The following is a 20,661-nucleotide window of genomic DNA, read 5'->3' as shown; positions in this document are numbered from 1 at the left end:
ATTATGGCACTTGATTCTTAATCTGAGGGTAACAAGTTTGAATCCCTGTTAAATCAAACATGCTCGCTCTTTCAGCCATGAGGGTGTTATAAAGTTACACTCAGTCCCACTATTTGTTGGTAAAAGAGTAGTCCAAGAATTAGCGGTGGGTGGAGTTGATTAGCTGCCTTCCCTATAGTCTTACACTGATAAACTAGGGATGGCAGATAGTCCTTGTGTAGCTTTGCAGGAAATTCTAAATAATCAAACAATAAATAAAAGTTTGATAATATATTTACTTTATTTAAAAGTGTGGAAAAATTGAAGTAAAAACTCATAATGAGTAATGAATTTATTATTATACATTAATGTATAAAAACTTACAAAAGAGTTTTTTCACCAATACTTGCATTGTTCCTAGCACTACAGTATTTCTGAATGCTAGTCATTCTGGTAAGTAAGTGTGTTAAAAAGTATATTATCTACAAAACTTTGTAGTTGGAAGTATTTTTTGTATTGGTGTTTTCTCTCTCTCTCTCTCCAAATAGGCCCAGCATGGCCAGGTGGGTTTTGAGTTCAATTCTATGTCCAACCAAACATGCTAACCCTTTCAGCTGTGGTAGTATTATAATGTTACAGTAAATCCCCCTATTCATTGGTTAAATAATAGTATAAGAGTTGGTGGTGGGTGACAATAACTATTTGCCTACCCTCTAGTCTTTCATTTATCAATTAGGAAATCATAGCGCAGATATGTAGCTTTGCACAAAATTAAAAAGCTAACAAACTAAAACTTTCTTCAAACACTACAAACTTAGTGACTCCGTTATGACTGTTTTTTTTAATTAGCATTGATAGTGGATAAGTAGGAAGCTGTTGAATATTGTGTAGTGATATGAACAGTTCTGAATATTGATTCTGTGTATCTGCAACAGATTTTACAAAATAACGTGAGACCAGCGAACAATTTTAGTTCTGTAAGTTTCAGTAAACCTCGAATTGCCATTTTATAAGGATCGTTTCTTTTAAAAACCGTTCTTGAATCTGCACCAGGTTTTCTGCGTGTTTCTCACGTGTATTGTTTCATTTAGGCACGAAACATGAATGTCTTGCATCCACAGTGTGGGTAGATTTGATACTTGAAGATGGAGATGTTAAACAAGTTAAAAATACAAAAAGTATATATGTTACTTGTTTGTTTTCAAATAAGAAATTGTCACTACTAAATAGTGTAATTATATTAATGTTGTTTATGCCTACTTAAAAAAGTTAGAAATCTGAATTATTTGCTTTCTAAGAACAGTTACACTCATTCTTTTTGTTATATTTTTACGTTTTGAGCAAAGACTTCGTCAGTGTTGATATATTCAAAAATTGGGGCTACACTAGTATATACATTGTTTGTAATAATATAGCACAAGATATATAACCATGAACATAAAGAGAGAATAATACTTCTCAATAAAACTACGAGTTTCTTGCAAAAACGGGTGCCCTCACTTGAATTACAGTTTTTAAGACCTGCTATCCAAAAGTATATATTGACTAGTAGTAATGCTCTGGTGGGACAACGGTAACTAACCGTACTACTATAGCTCCACATAAAAAAAAATAAGTAACTACAATGTTTAGTAAATTAAAACAAGAGTTAGTTTTCCATTCAAACTCCTACATGGAAACCTATGATTACAATGATTAACTTTACGACACCTTATCTATTAAGAGAAAAACTTTCAGAGTGCCATCTAGTATCTGATTTTGCAACTTGTAAAATAACGCAAATAATTTATAACACCTTTAGCTTTCAAGTTACGTGGTATTTGTTAAAACTATATCCTGCTCTTTCCAACCGGAACTTTAAAAATTCAAAGTAACTTATATTATCAATATACCATTAGTTTTTTGCATTGTTTAAAATTGAGATTTGATTTAATTAAATACTTATTAATCCAAGAAGGTACGCAAATTACGTTGTACAAGGTTTTTGCAGAAAACTATTATACTTGGATAAACATTTTTCTTCAAAACTTTTATGTCAACACCTGATCGTTCGAAAATGAAGGGAAAAATCAGTTATTTAAACTGCACTATTAAAATCCGCTATTAGTGTTAAACAAATGGCCTACATTTATTTCTAAAAGTACTAACTATTTCTTTATGGATATGATAGTGGAATTATTTAATTTACCCGTCTGTTAATGTAGACATGAATAACATAATTCATTTTAGCAGTTTTCTAAACCATGTCGTCGTTTGGAGAAGTTACCATCTTGCAGCCACGCGACTGGTGAATCACATACATAAAGAATAGCTTCTGATAAGCCAGAGGCAAGAATAATAGGCCGAGTTCACAGTAACAAGTGAAAAACATAAGACACATACATATGTAACATATAGTTCTTGTCCAGCGTTGTTGATGAAGGGTTGAATATCTTGAAACCGTTTTAACTGAATAGCAAGTGGTAAACTGGACTATGGTCCAGTCTTTATTTGTGTAATGGTGACTGGCACAACATAGGTAAATTAATATGTATAATTGTACACATGGCCCGGTGGTTGAGACACTCGACTCGTAATCCGAGGGTTGTGGGTTCGAATCTCCATTACACCAAATATGCTCGCTATTTCAGCTATGGGGGCGTTATAATATGATCGCCAATCCCAATATTCGTTGGTAAAAGAGTAGCCCCAGAATTGGCCGGGGGTGGTGATGACTAGCTGCCTTCCCTCTAGTCTTACACTGTTAAATTAGGGACGACTAGCGCAGTTAGCCCTCGTGTAGCTTTGTGCGAAATTCAAAAACAAACAAATATACACGGACATTTTCTCTACGTTAAAATAATTTTATTTTTGTTACGACCCTATCACCCGAGAATTCATCGGGAAACAACCGAACATTCAAAAAGCTCGTAATTTAGTAAAATAAAGGTATTTCAGCACAGAGAAAAGTCAGTATATAATTATGCATATTAACTTATTATTAAATGCAGCTGAAACTCACGAGATATCGTTTTTTTAAAAAATCTCACAAAAATCTTCCCCTTTGGTTGAGCGGTGGACAGGTCTTATAACACTAAAAATTGGGTTTTGATGCCGGCTGTTCACAGGAGATAAATAACCCATTGTCTAGCTTTTTGTTTAATAACAAAAGAAAATTTATGAAACATATTGAGATATAGGGAAATAAACTTTTTTTGAATAGAAAGTCTACACCTTTTCTCGTCCTATCGAAAACAAGCGCATATAGGCACAAGAGTAGAAGCCCACAGTTGGCTGGGGGTGACCTTCACTTAGTTCAATGAAAACTAGGTGAAGGAAACAAAAACTATATAAAAGACAATGTTAGGTAATGTCTCCTTTCTTCAAAGGACAATGTTAGATAATGTCTCCTTCTATCTTTTTTGTTATTAAATCCCTAATGATCTAACTAGATTTTAATTATATGCCCTGCTTCATGTAAGGCAATAATTGAATCATTTAACTGCTTAAGAACTTGTATCTTTAAATTCAAAGCCAAAAGTCTATAAAAATACAAATGTACTCTATTTCAGGGTGTTTTATCCCCTATCTTGGGCAAAAATCCCAAAACAATAATTCCTGTACACCGTCGGACAGTTTCCAGCTATCGTATAATCGATACAGCCAACTCTGTGGGGTGGATGCTAACGCACACACATACATAATGGAGGAACATTGTGGTAAGATTAATAAAGAAACCATTTTTAGAACAAACAAATGGATTAGAAACGGTAAAAGTGTGACAGAACACAAACTTTCGGGTCTGATTTCACAACTTTGAGTTTACTAGTGAAACTAAAACGTTGTCGTTAGGAGAGGACCATCAAGAAATTGTAGATAATCTCGCCCAAGTACCAGAGAGAACACCACCAAAAAACTGGAGATAATTTCACCAAAATACTGGAGACAACAACACCAAGAAACTAGAAACAATATTACCAAAATACTGGAAACAAGAAACTGCAGATAATTTCATCAAAACATTAGAGACAAGAACAACAACAAAAATGAAGATAACACCGTTAAAAACTGGAGATAACACTAAAAACTGACGACAATAATAGCATCAAGAAACTGGGACAAAAATAACTTCGTCAAATTCATGTCGCATAAAAAAAACAAAAATTCCTTTTGGTAGTTGGAATTATTTCGGTAATTTTTTGTGTGAAATTTGATTAAATCGTTAACACGTATAAATTAGTTTAAAGTATATTAGTTTAATTCTACTATAGAGGTCAGCACTGGGCATTAGAATACTTGACTAATGCCGGGATTTAAATTACTAGGCCCGACTTGGTTATGCTTTTAAATGGGACAACTACTGCTCAAAACTAAATGATAAAACTGACCCGAAAAAATTCTGGTCACATCTTAAAAGACTCAGCAATGAAAATACAGACACAAAGAAATATCCTTCACTTCAACATAATAATATTATAGCACACACAAATAAAGAAATAGCCGAAGCTTTCAAAGATCAACTTCAAAATACTTTAAAAACTCACACTGATCCAGATATGAATACATATTTCTACAATAAAGTCACTAATCACATATTAAACAATAAACATCAATTTGAACCAATATTTCCAATAAACATAACTCATACAAATACAAGTTCCGACGCAGATTACGCAAGCACGTTACTAACAAATGAAATATCCCTTCAAGAATTACTCGAAACAATAAAAAACAAAGCACCAGGTGAAGATGAAATACAAGCTATTCTTCTAAAAAAGGGCACTCCGAAATTGTTTAACCACCTAAATTCACTTTTTAATCTATCTCTATCCTCAGGATACATCCCAGTTACTTGGATTGATTGTTTGTTTGTTTTGGAATTTCGTACAAAGCTACTCGAGGGCTATCTGTGCTAGCCGTCCCTAATTTAGTAGTGTAAGACTAGAGGGAAGGCAGCTGGTCATCACCACCCACCGCCAACTCTTGGGCTACTCTTTTACCAACGAAAAGTGGGATTGACCGTAACTTTATACGCCCCCACGGCTGGAAGGGCGAGCATGTTTAACGCGACGCGGGCGCGAACCCGCGAATTACGAGTCGCACGCCTTACGCGCTTGGCCATGCCAGGCCAGTTACTTGGAAGCTTGCAAATGTATTAATGTTCCATAAGGAAGGAAAGCCAGCAAATAAACCTAATAGCCACCGACCAATCAGCCTGACCAGCTGTGTAGGCAAAATTCTTGAAAGAATAATCAGTAATAAACTTTCCACATTCTTGGAGATAACATCAAAATTACCAAAAGAACAAAATGGATTCAGGAAATTTAGACAAACAACAGACCACCTAATCAGATTAACCGAAACCATAATAGATAGCTTCAATAAAAAAGAATGTACTGTCGCTTGCTTCCTTGATATCGAGAAAGCATTCGACACTGTATGGCACGATGGTCTAAGGTTCCGAATGAATGAAATGGAACTACCGTGAGGAATTATTCGCTGGTTATCTAACTTTTCGTAAAATAGAAAGTGTAGAGTAAATGTTGAAGGAACATTTCCTGAATACTTTACTCCTGAAGCTGGTGTCCCTCAGAGAGGGGTGGTTAGCCCTATACTCTTCATCATTATGTAAACAATATGCCACTGAGGGATCCCAATCATGGATTCTCTTCACAGTTCGCAGATGATGTGGCAGTCTGGAAAAGTGCCGCAACACCCACGATAGCAGCCACTAACATACAACCGCAACTAAATAGAATAAGTGAATACTGTCAAAAATATAGAATAAAATAAACACAGCAAAAACACAACTCATAGTCTTTACGAAATTGACAAAACACAAAATACAACAGCCAGAATTATATATGAATGGCACTCTACTCCAGATTGCCCCATCGGCAAACTTTTTAGGTCTGACCTATGATTCAAAACTAACGTGGATCAATCATGTGAACGAAATTAAAATTAAAGTCTGGCGAAAAACTAACTATGCTAGGAGTCTAACTGGTAAAAACAGTGGAGCATCTACAGATAACATACTAAAAATCTATAAAACATATATTAGACCTGTAATAGATTATGCAGCTCCAGCATGGATAACTGTAAGCAATAAAATAATTAAAACCAAACTACAAAGAATCCAAAACACACTCCTCACAACTGCATATAGAGTTCCAAGAACTATATCATCTCAGTTCATTCACAAATACTCGAACATACCAACCATATCAGATAGACTCCTACATAGTACAATAATGTACTTTAATAAGAATTGGATGAAAAACGAATTACTATGCGAACTAGACAGGTACCTCATACATGATGAAGCTAGTCCTAAATATCTCTTCCCACTTAACTTGCCCCCCGCTAGTACAGCGGTATGTCTCCGGATTTACAACGCTAAAATCAGTGGTTCGATTCCCCTCGGTGGGCTGAGCAGATAGCTCTATGTGGCTTTGCTATAAGAAAAACACACCAGTTAACTTATATTTTAAATATAAAAATAAATAAATAAATATATATTAAATACTAATAATAACAATAATAATAAATAATAAAAATATATATGCATACATATGTATATGTATTAAAAAATAAAAAAATAAAATGGCACCAACAAACTTGACATTCTGCTGATAGACTAAAATAATCACTATATATGAGCCACAATACATGGACATTGCCCTGAAAAGGATCAAAATAATATTCAGTTCTACAGTTATAAATACCAATCCGTCAAGAACACAAGTACGGGGAGGAGGAAGAGGTCATAGAGAACCTGACCCTCCAGGGCATGAACTTTTCTTACCCAAACACCAACAGACATTCATATGCTTTTAATACTTGGGTGATAATTTAAAGTAAGCGTAGAAAATATAACAACAGTACAACTGTGAGCCTGCTTCTCTGACCAGCGTATTAAAGATAAGATTGGAACGACAGATTTACTGGATACAATAACAACATCACTTTTATTTTATCTTAGTTCCCCTGAATAAAACCGGAGTTCCCGGGCTCCATACTTTCTATTTCTGATTCTACAGATAGCCATCGGCGGAGAGCTTTGTGCGAAAGATTCAATGTTACGGCAATAACTCTTGAAGCAGTGAAACTTAATGTGTCATTAATGACGAAAAATATCATCCTATCAGATGTGTGGATAGAACAGATAACACTATTTAATAATACTGTTAATAGTCTTGTAAGAAGGTTCTAGTTGCTATGGTTACCTCATCTGATTATCAGTTGTATGGGTTACATAAATGAGTTAAGAGAAAGTAGACACTTAACGAACTGATGTAGTTAAAGCGGTGAACAACAGAAGTCCAGACGTGCCCGGCAACGGTCAGTTGCAAACTATCTTTGTTAACCTAAAGATGACCTCAAAAGTTCGAAACATTGTTCTGTACTTTATTTCAATATCCACACCAGCCGTCTTGAGAATACATTTTTACTTCAAGTGGGTTTCTCGTCATCGAACGTTACGTGACGTCTGCTACATAAGTGCATCGGTACAGTATGTTGAGTCACACCTGTCCTGCTACACAAGTGTCGGTACAGTATGTTGAGTCACACCTGTCCTGCTACATAAGTGCATCGGTACAGTATGTTGAGTCATACCTGTCCTGCTACAAAAGTGTCGGTACAGTATGTTGAGTCACACCTGTCCTGCTACACAAGTGTCGGTACAGTATGTTGAGTCACACCTGTCCTGCTACACAAGTGTCGGTACAGTATGTTGAGTCACACCTGTCCTGCTACACAAGTGTCGGTACAGTATGTTGAGTCACACCTGTCCTGCTACACAAGTGTCGGTACAGTATGTTGAGTCACACCTGTCCTGCTACACAAGTGTCGGTACAGTATGTTGAGTCACACCTGTTCTGCTACACAAGTGTCGGTACAGTATGTTGAGTCACACCTGTCCTGCTACACAAGTGTCGGTACAGTATGTTGAGTCACACCTGTCCTGCTACATAAGTGCATCGGTACAGTATGTTGAGTCACACCTGTCCTGCTACACAAGTGTCGGTACAGTATGTTGAGTCACACCTGTCCTGCTACATAAGTGCATCGGTACAGTATGTTGAGTCATACCTGTCCTGCTACAAAAGTGTCGGTACAGTATGTTGAGTCACACCTGTCCTGCTACACAAGTGTCGGTACAGTATGTTGAGTCACACCTGTCCTGCTACACAAGTGTCGGTACAGTATGTTGAGTCACACCTGTCCTGCTACATAAGTGCATCGGTACAGTATGTTGAGTCACACCTGTCCTGCTACACAAGTGTCAGTACAGTATGTTGAGTCACACCTGTCCTGCTACACAAGTGTCGGTACAGTATGTTGAGTCATACCTGTCCTGCTACAAAAGTGTCGGTACAGTATGTTGAGTCACACCTGTCCTGCTACACAAGTGTCGGTACAGTATGTTGAGTCACACCTGTCCTGCTACAAAAGTGTCGGTACTGTATGTTGAGCCATACCTGTCCTGCTGTGTAAGTGTGTCGGTACTGTATGTTGAGCCATATCTATCCTGCTACGTAAGTGTGTCGGTACTGCATGTTGAATCACACCTATCCTGCTACGTAGGAGTGTCAGTACTGTATGTTGAATCACACCTATCCTGCTACGTAAGAGTGTCAGTACTGTATGTTGAATCACACCTATCCTGCTACGTAAGAGTGTCAGTACTGTATGTTGAATCACACCTATCCTGCTACGTAAGAGTGTCAGTACTGTATGTTGAATCATACTTGTCCTGCTACATAAGTGTTTCGGTACCATATGTTGAGTTACAACTGTCCTGCTAGTGTAGGGTTTAGGTCTGTATTACGTATGTCACAGTAGGTGTTGGTCATGTAATGTGTATTGTAAAGTATGGCTTAGGTTTGTGTTACTTATATCAGAAGAGAAATAAATTGTTTGCTTCACAAAATTTTCATTAAGTAGGCATTCAGAGTCTTTTTTTTAGTTCAAGTTTTTAATTCACTTATTTTAGAAGTAATTGTAGCCTCTCTAGTCTTTGTTGTAATATCAGTATTTGAAGGCTCGTGTTTGTGTAAGTTATTTCTCTTTACAATTTAAACTACATTAAACTATTTCTTTGCCATCAGCAAGTGTCTTATTTATCAAAAGCAAACAGCAGAAGAAATGGTTTTGGTAAGATTAAGTAAAAACATCATTGTGATCTCGGATGGATTTATTTTCAAATACCAACTACCAAGTTATGGATTAGAAGTAAATATATTCAGTTACAGTTAATTACCAAGATAAAGTGAAACAGAAATGTAAAAGCACTACAAGACAAATGTCAATATTATAACTAATAAGAAGGTTAATTCGGGAACAATCGACAAGTCATCCTGTCTGTGAAATGGAACATCCAAAGAATTGGCTTTATCCCTGGAAAAGTCCTCTACGCATACAGCGACAGTTGGTCCCCCAGAGGTTACAACGACATGAGGACTGAAAGCAACAGTCGTCGGGTCTCTCGTCACAGCTGCCTCCTCTCCTAACACAGATTCTCCTGAAAATTACAACAAACAAACAAACAAACAAAAGTTTTCCATGTCGTCAATCTACCAGGGTAGAACATATGGTAAGACCTGATGGTTTGTTTTGAATTTAGCGTAAAGCTACACGAGGGATATCTGCGTTAACCGTCCATAATTTAGTAGTGGAAGACTAGAGGGAAAGCAGCTATTCCTCATCACCCATCGCCAAACTCTTGGGTTACTCTTTTACAAACAAACAGTGGAATTGACTGTCACGTTATAACGCACCCACGGCTGAAAGGGCGTTTGGCGCGACGGGGATGCGAACCCGCGACCCTCAGATTATGACTCGAATGCCTTAACCACCTGGCCATGCCGGGCCCACTATTAAGGGAGTATTTCTGGTTCTAGGAACATTTGTATTAAGGGAGAATTTGTGGCCAACGGAGTTTACTATTATAGGAGTATTTCTGGTTAAAGGAGTTTAATTTTGATTGTGGATGTGTTAGATACTATCGTATTTCTATCACTTGTTCTTTACATATTCTGTAACATGAACACAAAACACGTTAAATTTTATTTTTACTTTGCACCATCCTATAGATAAACTCTCATTCTAAAGAACTACGGTAATTGATCAAGGAATTTAATATTTCAGTTTCGTTCAGCTTTAAGCTCCATAAAATGATTAAAGATTGTTCAGAAATGAATGCACATCAAGCACGGGAATGACATATATACGGTTTTTAAAAACGTATTTTCCTCGAAATATCTTTGTATAGTAGTCAACTAATATGACCAACTTTCATTATATCTTCCTTTAAAACTTACTTTCTTGTGTAGTATAAGAATCGAGCCAAGTTTCTATCGTAGTCATCATCTGTAAAACAAGAAAGGAAGTGAACTGGTAGGCGTGGCTTGTGTAACTTTAAAGACGTGATTTCGTTACTTTGTTAATAAAAAAACGTAGTTTATTTCTAAAGTAAAATCTCACAAATTGAATAATAAATCTTATTTTGTTCACTTAACATTGGCTGTACTGTCTTGCATTCTGTTGTTATTAGTTGTTTCCAATTCGCACACGATAATATGAAGTTTTCAAATTAACAGCGTAATAATCATGAAAATATAGAGCAAATGATGAATAGATTGTTTATAAAAGAAGGAATTTTAGTCAGCAAACAGAAGGCTGTTTGAATACTTTATGTTAAAATGATTTTGTATATGCAAATAATTTTGTGATAACCCCAGCCGATATTAAGTCACGATGGAACAATACATATCGTAACTACATACTGTTATTGTTTACATACTTAGGGTGATGACATCGAAAATTGAAAGATATGTAACATTTATACACAAAATATTCACAATTTCAGATCATTAAGATGTATTAAGTTTAGGTATTTAAAATTTCTATGACTGGGAAATACGTTTTACAAAATGGCATTAGAAACAAAGGAAAACTGATCGACTAGATGCACCAGGACCAACCAGGAAAAAAAGTCTGCAACAAGTCGTATTCTACGCTGGTAAGCAAAGTGTGAAGTCTTGTAAGAGGTGATAGTTCAGTAGCAAAAGCAAAATAGTCAAGCAGGTTTTCTGCCTGGAAAAGTGATACAAGCCACATGCAACAAGCTGCTTCCATGACATATATATAGAAAGAGAAGACCAACTACTGAAAATGGTATGAACGATACCTAGCAGGAGAAAATGACAGTGCGTGGTGTCGCACATGTATTTTGATATTTTCTACCGGCAATGTGTGAAATTGTTCTTCAAAAGCGGTACATCTTTTGTTGCAAAACTTTTTGAAGGGATTCATGATTATTGCTTGCTTTCAGACCAACGTTTTGTGCCCTTTGTATAATACAAAAATACTGGTTCTGTAGGTTAAAGATTCACCAAGATAAGGCTAGTAGTCGTAAATTACATTAATTTGCTGCATGACTCAAACACTTGGAGAATGCCTATTCGTGCTATTTCATATAAAAAACATACTAGTTAATTTGCTGGGCGCAGCGCCCATGTACTTTTGTGCAATTCACGGTCGTCAGATAGCTCATGGCAGGACTTGGCAATATAAGCTTTAACAACTATGTAAAGTTCCAGGACTGTTTCACTAGAATATTCTAAATCAACTGTTTTTCAATGAACAAGATATTGTGGATAATTTGAGGTTTACTTGTCTGGTTGACATACTATAAATATTTCAGTGGTAATATAAGGTATACACTTTCAAAGGTAGATATGATAAGCATATAACTCACAAAAAACGAGAAGTAGGCAAGAGGATGTATGTGCCATAAGTCACCAAACAATCCACGAAACATCTTGGTAAGATTGGTGGAAGTGGTGCGAGCTTATTCTTATATTTAGTTTTTTTTCCTTCAAAATTAACTAATAAAAATGTGGGTGCGTCTTGGATGCCAGGAAATACGACAATTATTACATCAAGATGTACAGCAGTAGTTTGCCAATTTATATTTTTACCTGTAAAGTTTTAAATTTGTTTACAAATGCGGTCTCTTAATAATTTAAGAAACTGGTCAAAATAGAATATTAGACATAAAAAGAAACATAAGTATGACATCTAAAAATCAGCTTCACGCATAAAATACCAACTGGCTGTTTAAAAACTAAGTTAACATTTAATGATATTTGTAAAACAATATTTATAAACTTAATTTTACAGATCAGTGTTCGAGTACTACATATTAAAGTGAATTATGTTAATAAGAGAGGAACAAACATGGGATTCATGAAAAGAAACACCTAATATGTAGGATTAATTTTCTTTGTTTTTGCTTACCGGAAATGGAATAAGTCGTCACCATGACAACCATAACTCCTATAAGAAGCACTGTAACAGCAACGGGTTTGGTGAACATTGTACCAAAAGAACAAAAAGAACTCGGAATCTGTTAAAACAAACAGTAGTTAACAAGGGATGAAACACTGAAAATATGAGATGCAGATACAACTCGGTACCTGTACAAATAAACGTTAGATAACAAGGGAAGAAACACTAAAATATGAGGAGCAGATAAAACTCAGTACCTGTAAAAATTAACGTTAGTTAACAAGGAAAGAAACAACTGATTTGAAAGAGGGCAACCAGCCAGTAACATCTGATGTGGCTACTTTGTCCTCTCTTTCAGTCAAACAATGGGACTGAATGTCACGTTTATATAGTGTTCTCAGCAAAATCGCGTATCGAACTTAGAATCAATGACTACTATACATCTTGGCCAAACTTGACAGACTGATTTTCAAACATTGTAATAATCACTTACCACACCAATTTTGATAATACTTCGTAACTTTTCAGCTCCATCTATAATTTGAATTTGTTTTAAAATATTTGTATTAATAACCTGAACGTTAACTTCGTTTCGGTATAAAACATCAGCCACTGAAAAATTAATTGTACTCACACGAATTGCAGGCATCTAAAACAACTTGATTAACAAGAATCAAACTGTGTTGATGCAGAAACACAAACTGTGAAAAAAGCAAAAGTCTAAGGTTCGATTCCCCGTAATAGACAGAGCACAGAAAACCTATTTTGTTTGTCTGCTGAATTTCGAGAGCTATCTGTGCTAGTCGTTATTAATTTGGAAGTGGTAGCTTAAATGGAAGGCAGACAGTAAACATCATCCACAGACACTTAAAACTACTTTATACCAACAAATAATGGTGACTCTCTAAAGCTAAGAGGGCACAGGCTTTCGGAAACGAGTTTAGATCCCAGCGCAACTAATCACCAGGCCATGCCAGACCCATCAAACTTCAATAAATCAATCATTTAATAGCTCATTTGTTCCAAACTTTTGCATGAACGCTACAAAGGGCCCACCTGATACCGTGCACGTGCTGTCTGATCTAATAGAGAGATTTAATTAACCCTTAATTCTATAGCTCACCCATGGAGAGAAAGCTTAAGAGTCAAAACTAATTTGAAGCTATATAATTTTCATTATAACCTCTAAACACGTATAAAACGACCAGAGTTGTGCATTTTAGCCAATAAATTAGATTATTCCTTAATTGCTTGTTGCCATGTTAACAAACCTTGTTGTCTGATTCCAACAATGTTTATTAGAATTAATCATTCATCTAATTTGACTTCCCACAGTTATTGAGGTTTCAACGCTACTGACATTTTAATTAAAATTAATTTATATATTCTTAAATTTATACACCATTCTTGTTAGGCTTAACACACTTAGTAAGCTTTCAAGGTTACCAGTGTTCGATTGAGATAATTTACAATGTTCTACGCCAGATTTCTGCGCTATCCAAAAATACTAAAGAAGCATTTCCATAAACCTATGTTGTCCTTTCACAGTTGCCTGTAAATAAATGATAATTCACGCTTAGAAAACTGTTTACGCCCTTTGGTGAGTCAGCGGGAATCTTACAGACTTACAACGCTATGTATTTCTCTCCTTTCCTTTAAAGAGCAAAATACACGAAATACAATAAAATCTGGTTGTTGTTAAGCACAAAGCTACACAATAGTCTGTATGTGCTCTGTGCATTTCGGACACCGAAACTCAAATTTTAGAGCCAGACCCTATAGACTGCTCGCCGAACCACTAGGGGTCTGTATAATAAAAAGTAAACAGCAAGGTTTTTATCATTAGTAACTAAGTGTTCAAATTATGGTTTAAATATATTTTTAAAACTTTAGATCCACCAGATAGAGTACCAAAAGACCCAAATCACAGAATCGTTTTCTCAACAACAGCCGATAAACTGTTGGATTCTTGGATTCACTATCCACAACTTTATCGATAGGCCAAGCCTGGCTTCCGACTATTTGATATTGAACAATGATGCCTAGTGCAATTTATTTCACAAAAATATGACAGTCTAAACTGAATAATATCAAAAATTTAAAAAAATCTTTATTTAATTTACTGGCTCTTGCTAGAATTCGAAGTTTAATCTTTTCAGTAGACTTAGATTTGAAATAGGTGGCCTGAGAAAAGATTTCCTGTATAAAACTCAATGTGTCATTCTTCCAAAAGTGTTTTAGTTATTCGAAATTTGGAAGTTTACATCATACAAGACACATAACAACGTCATCTAGTGGTTAGAACTCTCGCAATTTGTGGGTCGCGACTTCAACTTCCATCAGCGAACATGGTCGTCCTTTCAGCCGTGATAGTGTTATAAATTGATGGTGAATCCTATTAAGGTTGGTAAAAGAGTAGCCAAGAACTGGCGGCAGATATTGTTGACTAGCCACCTTCCTTATACTATTACTTTAAAATTAGGGTTTGCTAGAGTAGTTTGGAGCGAAATACAATAAATAAACAAATCACAATAAAGTCCATAATTTTTTTTATTTTATATGAGATTAGGAGGAAAAAAATTAAATTACTGAGAGATATACAAATAAAGACGTCATCTTAAACTATTTCAGATGCATTATTAATGTACTGTCACGAATATGCAACAGCACACGTACTCGTTGTGCTTATAAATGTGTTTATCGATCAGCACTTGCATAACGATATGGGTGATAATAATAACTGAAACACTTTTTCGGCGAATGTTGTTTAAACCGGTTTTAATGGTGCTGGCTGAAAACCCGTGGATGAAAGGTTTTATAGACATCTTTGTAAGTTCCCTGTTGGGCACAAGTTGTTTGGTCACCTTAGAGCTCTTGGATGCAGCAATGTTTTAAACATTTTTTACCACCTGTCAATGAGTGAAGTAACTCGGCAGGTAAGAGTTAATATAGAACCGTATTTTACACTACTTAAAGTTATACACTTTTTAAAATAAAATCTGAAGGCCACTTTATGGTTCACGGTATATTTCTTGTTTGAACTGATTCACTAGTTTCTACGGTGACAGGTGAGTTTTTGCAAATAAAAACAAAATCGAAACGAAGACGAAGCTTGGAGAAGTAGCTCGTTCGAAGTAAGGCGAAACGGGCAGCAACTGATTATTCAGCGTGTCGCTTGAAGGACTAGTCTTCAAACATAACACAGATGTTAAAGGAAGATGTTTCATTCAGGACTTTCTCTACAAATGTCGGTCTAAAGGCATCAGTTGCTGTCCATTTGTTTCTTAGAAAGGTTTCACCTAAGCAGCCTATAAAGATAGCTACCTAAATAGCCTATGAAGGTAGATATCTAGATGGCTGTGTTCTCAAATTTAGAGCACGTCAACATGATATAACGAATTTAAAAATTAGCTTAGTGTGTTACAAAACTAATAGAAAATATTTAATTGGTGCAGTGAAGATATAATAATAGTTTTAAAAAGTGGTACGAACAAATTTTAACGATGTTATGAGTTTAGAGAATTAATTTTAAATAGTGTTACGAACTGATAGAAATAATTTTTAATGGAGTTAATAATACTGAACACTTGAATATATTTTAGTTACTGTAACCGAGCACATTTCTAAAGCATGGGAGAAACAGAAACTGATGAACCTGTGAGGAAACAAAATGGTTGGTTTATCGATGTTAGTTTTAAGACAAATTATATACGACCGATAAAAGACGAGACAAATGGAGCTGCAAGAAACCAGAAAACAGAAGATTGCATGTTGATATTGAAGCAGACACATTAGCCATAAGAGCTTTCAAAAGCAAGGTTGAAAAATAAAGTCACCTATAAAACCATGTGGACAAGAGTTGAACAGAATAATTAACTTCGTCAAAACTTAAAAGCTTGTTGAATACTTTACCTTATATATATCGTTTACTTGAAACCCAATCAAGTTATTTTGTGCCTTAGTGACACACACTGAATGCACTCTCTGAAGAGTTTCCCCCCCTTATCATTATTTTATATTGTCGAAAGCTATTAGAGCACGATCCCAGGGTTCCTTGTCTCTGTGGTTCCAATCAGTTTAGATTACTGTCGTCAGTGAGCGGAGCTATATCAAGATAATAGAGGGAATACATTTACTGACTGGAACAACAAAGAGCATCATTGTTCCATAAAGATAGTGTTGATTTGGATGAAACTTGTTAGAAAAGTCGCTGGAGGTTTTGTACACGTGGATGTTACATGTGAACAGAGAAACAAAATTCGAGTTTTATATTAGCTCTTCTGAAAGAAAACATAACAAGAAATTGTGTAAGGGAACCATGTTTACATTGTCTTGTAGGCCAACCATGTTTTCCAGAACGATTAACTGCTGTATTTGTTTCCACAGCTCATTTGTTGACGATCTGTTAAACATCATAGTTCCATCGTATCCCACCACAAAACCGTAGGGTTCCATCGTATCTCACCAGAAAAACACCTGGTTCCACCGTATCCCACCACAAAACCGTAGGGTTCCATCACCACAAAACCGTAGGGTTCCATCACAAAACCGTAGGGTTCCATCGTATCTCACCAGAAAAACACCTGGTTCCACCGTATCCCACCGGAAAATCATTCTAGTTCTACCGTATCCCACCAGAAATTTATGCTAGTTCCACCGTATTTCACCAGAAAACTACCTTAGTTTTAACATATCTCACAATTCTCAATATTCTATATCTACTATGTTCCAACAGAAAACCACCTGGTTCCACCGTATCCCACCAGAAAACCATTTCAATTCTACCGTAACCATACAGACAACAACAGTTAAACTCTGCCCTTACAGTTTATTATTTGGAATCCTACCGCTAGGACTACGATAAACTGAAGAGATAAAAATAAAAGCGGATGAATCGTTTTCAATTGATTCAATGTTTAGAATAAAAATATTAAATATTTGTTTCACAAAGCTACACGAGGGCTATCAGCGCTAGCCGTCCTTAATTTAACACTCTGAGGTTAGAGAGAAATCAACATCACCTACTGCCAACTTATGGTTGAGTATACGCTTTTACCAACGAACAGTGAGTGATTGACCATTGCATTAAAGACGAGATTAGATCCCGCATGTTGTTACATTTACAACAACAATACGTATATACAACATACTATTTAAAATGTTGCTGTTGCAACTAAAATGTGAAATCAGAAATATTGGTTGTCAAATTTCTTCTAATCTTTCAAAAAAATGTGGAAGTTCGTGGGGTAGATTTTTGTTGTTTTTACAGTCCACAAAGGGTTGTCTGTGTCCTGTCCAACACGTGGATTCGAATCACGGAGTTCATCTTTTATAATTTCTCAAACTTATCGCAGTGATCCACCAGGGGATACGTGGGGCAGATTTTTGTGCAGTATATTAATGATAGTTGTACAGACTGTGAACCCTGGTGTCAAAGTTTTATACTTTGTGATAAGTAAGGTTGATACACTAGAACTCTTGGAAAGTTTTGTTGATTTGAAAAAAAAAGTTAAAGAGCCAGTGAATATTAAAAACAGAGTATTTTGCCGACATTTGTACCAGCACTGGTGTTCTGATAAAACTCATCAAAACATTTGTACTGGCACTGATATTCTGATAAAACTTATCCAAACATTATTTGTACTAGCACTGGTGTTCTGATAACATTGATCCGAACATTTTTAGTAGCACTGGTCTTCCGATAAAAGTGATCAGAACACTTGTACTAGCACTGGCGTTTTGATAAAAGTGATCAGAACACTTGTACTAGCACTGATTTCTGATAAAAGTGATCACAACATTTGTATTATCACTGGTGTTTTGATAAAAGTGATAAGAACATTTGTAGTAGCAATGTTGTCCTGATAAGACTGATCCTAACATTTGTACTAGCACTGATGTTTTGATAAGACTGATCAGAACATTTATAGTAGTACTGGTGTTCTGATAAAATTGATCCGAAGATTTATACTAGCAGTGGTGTTCTGATAAAACTGATCCGAACATTTGTACTAACACTTATGTTATTGTAAAACTGATCCAAACATTGGAACTAGCACTGATGTTCTTATAAAACTGATCCAAACAATTGTACTAGCACTGATGTTCTTATAAAACTGATCCAAACATTTTTACTAGCACTGATGTTCTGATAAAAGTGATTCGAACATTTGTACTAGCACTGGTATTCTGATAAAAGTGATCACAAGATTTGTTGTAGCACTGGTGTTTTGATAGAAGTAACTAGAAAATTTGTACTAGCACTGGTGTTCTGATAAAACTGATCAGAACATTTCTAGTAGCACTGATGTTTTGATAAGACTGATCAGAACATTTCTAGTAGCACTGATGTTTTGATAAGACTGATCAGAACATTTGTAGTAGTACTGGTGTTCTGATAAAACTGATCAGAACATTTCTAGTAGCACTGATGTTTTGATAAGACTGATCAGAACATTTGTAGTAGTACTGATGTTTTGATAAAACCAATCAGAACATTTGTAGTAGTACTGCTCTTCTGATAAAACTGATCAGTGTTATTCTGTTAACGATTTTTCTTGAAGTTTTCTACGTCACAAATAAGATTTTGCTAATCAATTTCCTCGTGATTAGTACTGTACGAAAAAAGAAAAAAACATGTCCTGAAAATATACTAAATTGGTCAAAGTCTAAATAAATATAGTTTTGAATGTTCATTTGGTTTCCTGGAAAGCGTTAGGTTTAATAATAGGTTCGGTAAGAAATGGAACTTAAAGTTATAACAAAACAACAACAACAAAAAACGTTTAATTTGATTTTACGTTTGAAAATATCTGCTAAAAACAGACCTTCACCTAATCAATAACCACAACCTAAACTAATCCGTAACTACAACCTAAAGTAGTTTATTATCACAACCGAAACAAACCCATAACTATAAACTAAAATCGTCCATAACTACAATCCAAACTAACCCATAACTACAAATTAAAAGTAATTAAAAAGTGAAAATTTCTTTACAATACTGGTTTCAATTCTAATTTGTACATATAACTTTAGGGTTAAAGGTCACAATGTACTTACTTTGATGCCCTCACGTTTTGCCACTAGCTGGTGGTATTGACGAATCATCACAGTAAAACCTGTCCTCGTTTTATATTGGTTGATAACATTGACGCATGCCCACTTTTTAGTGACGGCTGCTGAGCCACCAGTTCTATGCTTATTTAATATTACCCTCACACTACAACCGTAAATTACACCTACAAATTAAAAATATGGAATCAGCGACTGGATAGATAACTAGTTAAACACTGAAGTAAAAGCTATGTTATAGTTACTCACGACCTATTGAAACTCTTAGTGAAAGAAACCATTACTTTATTATGTTGACTAAGACAAGAGTCAAGGGTATACGTACATATATATTACGAACCCTGGTGTTTGACCAAACGTTTGTCTGTCTCCCGTTTGAAAAGCTTTGCCCACAGTCAAAGCTCAACACTCACTTTAGAAATGACTGGAGAACAGACATGAATAATGTTGATACCGTATTTTATTTCACAAACATGATATTCTACCCTAAATTGTTATAAATAATCACACTATTATTCATATTTTAAAATGTGATGTAACTTAATAAAAATGTAGATTTTCGGTACAAGTGGCTCTGAGAGAAACCAAGAGAACAACACAACGAACTATTTTAAAATTCACAAAGTAATTTAGATTAATAGATTAAATTAAATTTTCTGGTCAATGGGGACGGGTAATGTTGCTTGTTAATTCATAAACGTCCCCTTTTTAAAAAAGTTTAGTACCACTGTTAGTAACACTGATTGAGAGAATTAACTGTGGAATTAATCTGTTTCTCAGTCCTCAAGCACAGGCTGTAGATATCCTAATATAAACATTGCTAGCGAGAGTTGAAACAATGTTTTCAGGTCTACTATGGAAACACACAGATATCACGAGCAGTGTATTTGTAATTTAAAAAACAAACATTTACTGAACATTTTTATCTACAAAGAATTTAAACGACTTAAAAGAGATGTCTCATCAGTTGTTTTATTATAATTCTGAAGACTCTCTGCATAGTTAATGACAAATAAGACTAAAATCTTTCGAAATACAATACACTTGGTTTATATTCCAAATATATATATATATACTCTTCAAAAAAAGAAACGCAAAAGGCAAAATTTGAGACATATTGTTAACAAGTTTATTCCGGGTAGTTCTGTATGACACGTGTGAAACTTTGCACATTCACTGCTGAACATCCAAAGTCTGCAAAGGCGAAGTCCACACTCACTTGGTGAAGTTTAACGTCAATTACGAGTATGCCCCCCGTGAGCATCAATAACTGCTTGGCATCTCCTGCCCATGGAAGCAATGAGATGACAAATCACATCACGTGGAATG

At 35.4% G+C, this 20,661-nt stretch overlaps 1 protein-coding gene across 1 annotated transcript; it reads right to left on the bottom strand.

The window, feature by feature from the left end:
- Nucleotides 1-9,142: 9,142 nt before the first annotated feature.
- On the bottom strand, nucleotides 9,143-19,474 carry LOC143244128 (xibalbin-1-like). The gene is made up of 4 exons (XM_076488258.1): nucleotides 19,321-19,474; nucleotides 12,268-12,376; nucleotides 10,287-10,335; nucleotides 9,143-9,487 (listed from the first exon to the last, which is right to left on the bottom strand). The coding sequence occupies exons 1-4, from the start codon at nucleotides 19,366-19,368 to the stop codon at nucleotides 9,358-9,360; spliced, it is 336 nt and encodes a 111-aa protein (XP_076344373.1). The 5' UTR covers nucleotides 19,369-19,474; the 3' UTR covers nucleotides 9,143-9,357.
- Between the last annotated feature and the right edge of the window lie 1,187 nt (nucleotides 19,475-20,661).

This window comes from Tachypleus tridentatus, chromosome 2 (genome assembly GCF_004210375.1).
Source record: "Tachypleus tridentatus isolate NWPU-2018 chromosome 2, ASM421037v1, whole genome shotgun sequence".
Classification (NCBI taxonomy): domain Eukaryota; kingdom Metazoa; phylum Arthropoda; class Merostomata; order Xiphosura; family Limulidae; genus Tachypleus; species Tachypleus tridentatus.
This window is presented reverse-complemented; position numbering and strand designations above follow the sequence as displayed.

Excerpts from the sequence above, each read along its gene's own strand:
- LOC143244128 (XM_076488258.1), bottom strand. The coding sequence starts at position 19,368 with ATGATTCGTCAATACCACCAGCTAGTGGCAAAACGTGAGGGCATCAAA. Across the intron at positions 12,377-19,320 it reads CAAAACGTGAGGGCATCAAA|ATTCCGAGTTCTTTTTGTTC; the intron begins GTAAGTACATTG and ends TTGTTTTAACAG. Across the intron at positions 10,336-12,267 it reads GACGACTTATTCCATTTCCG|ATGATGACTACGATAGAAAC; the intron begins GTAAGCAAAAAC and ends CTTGTTTTACAG.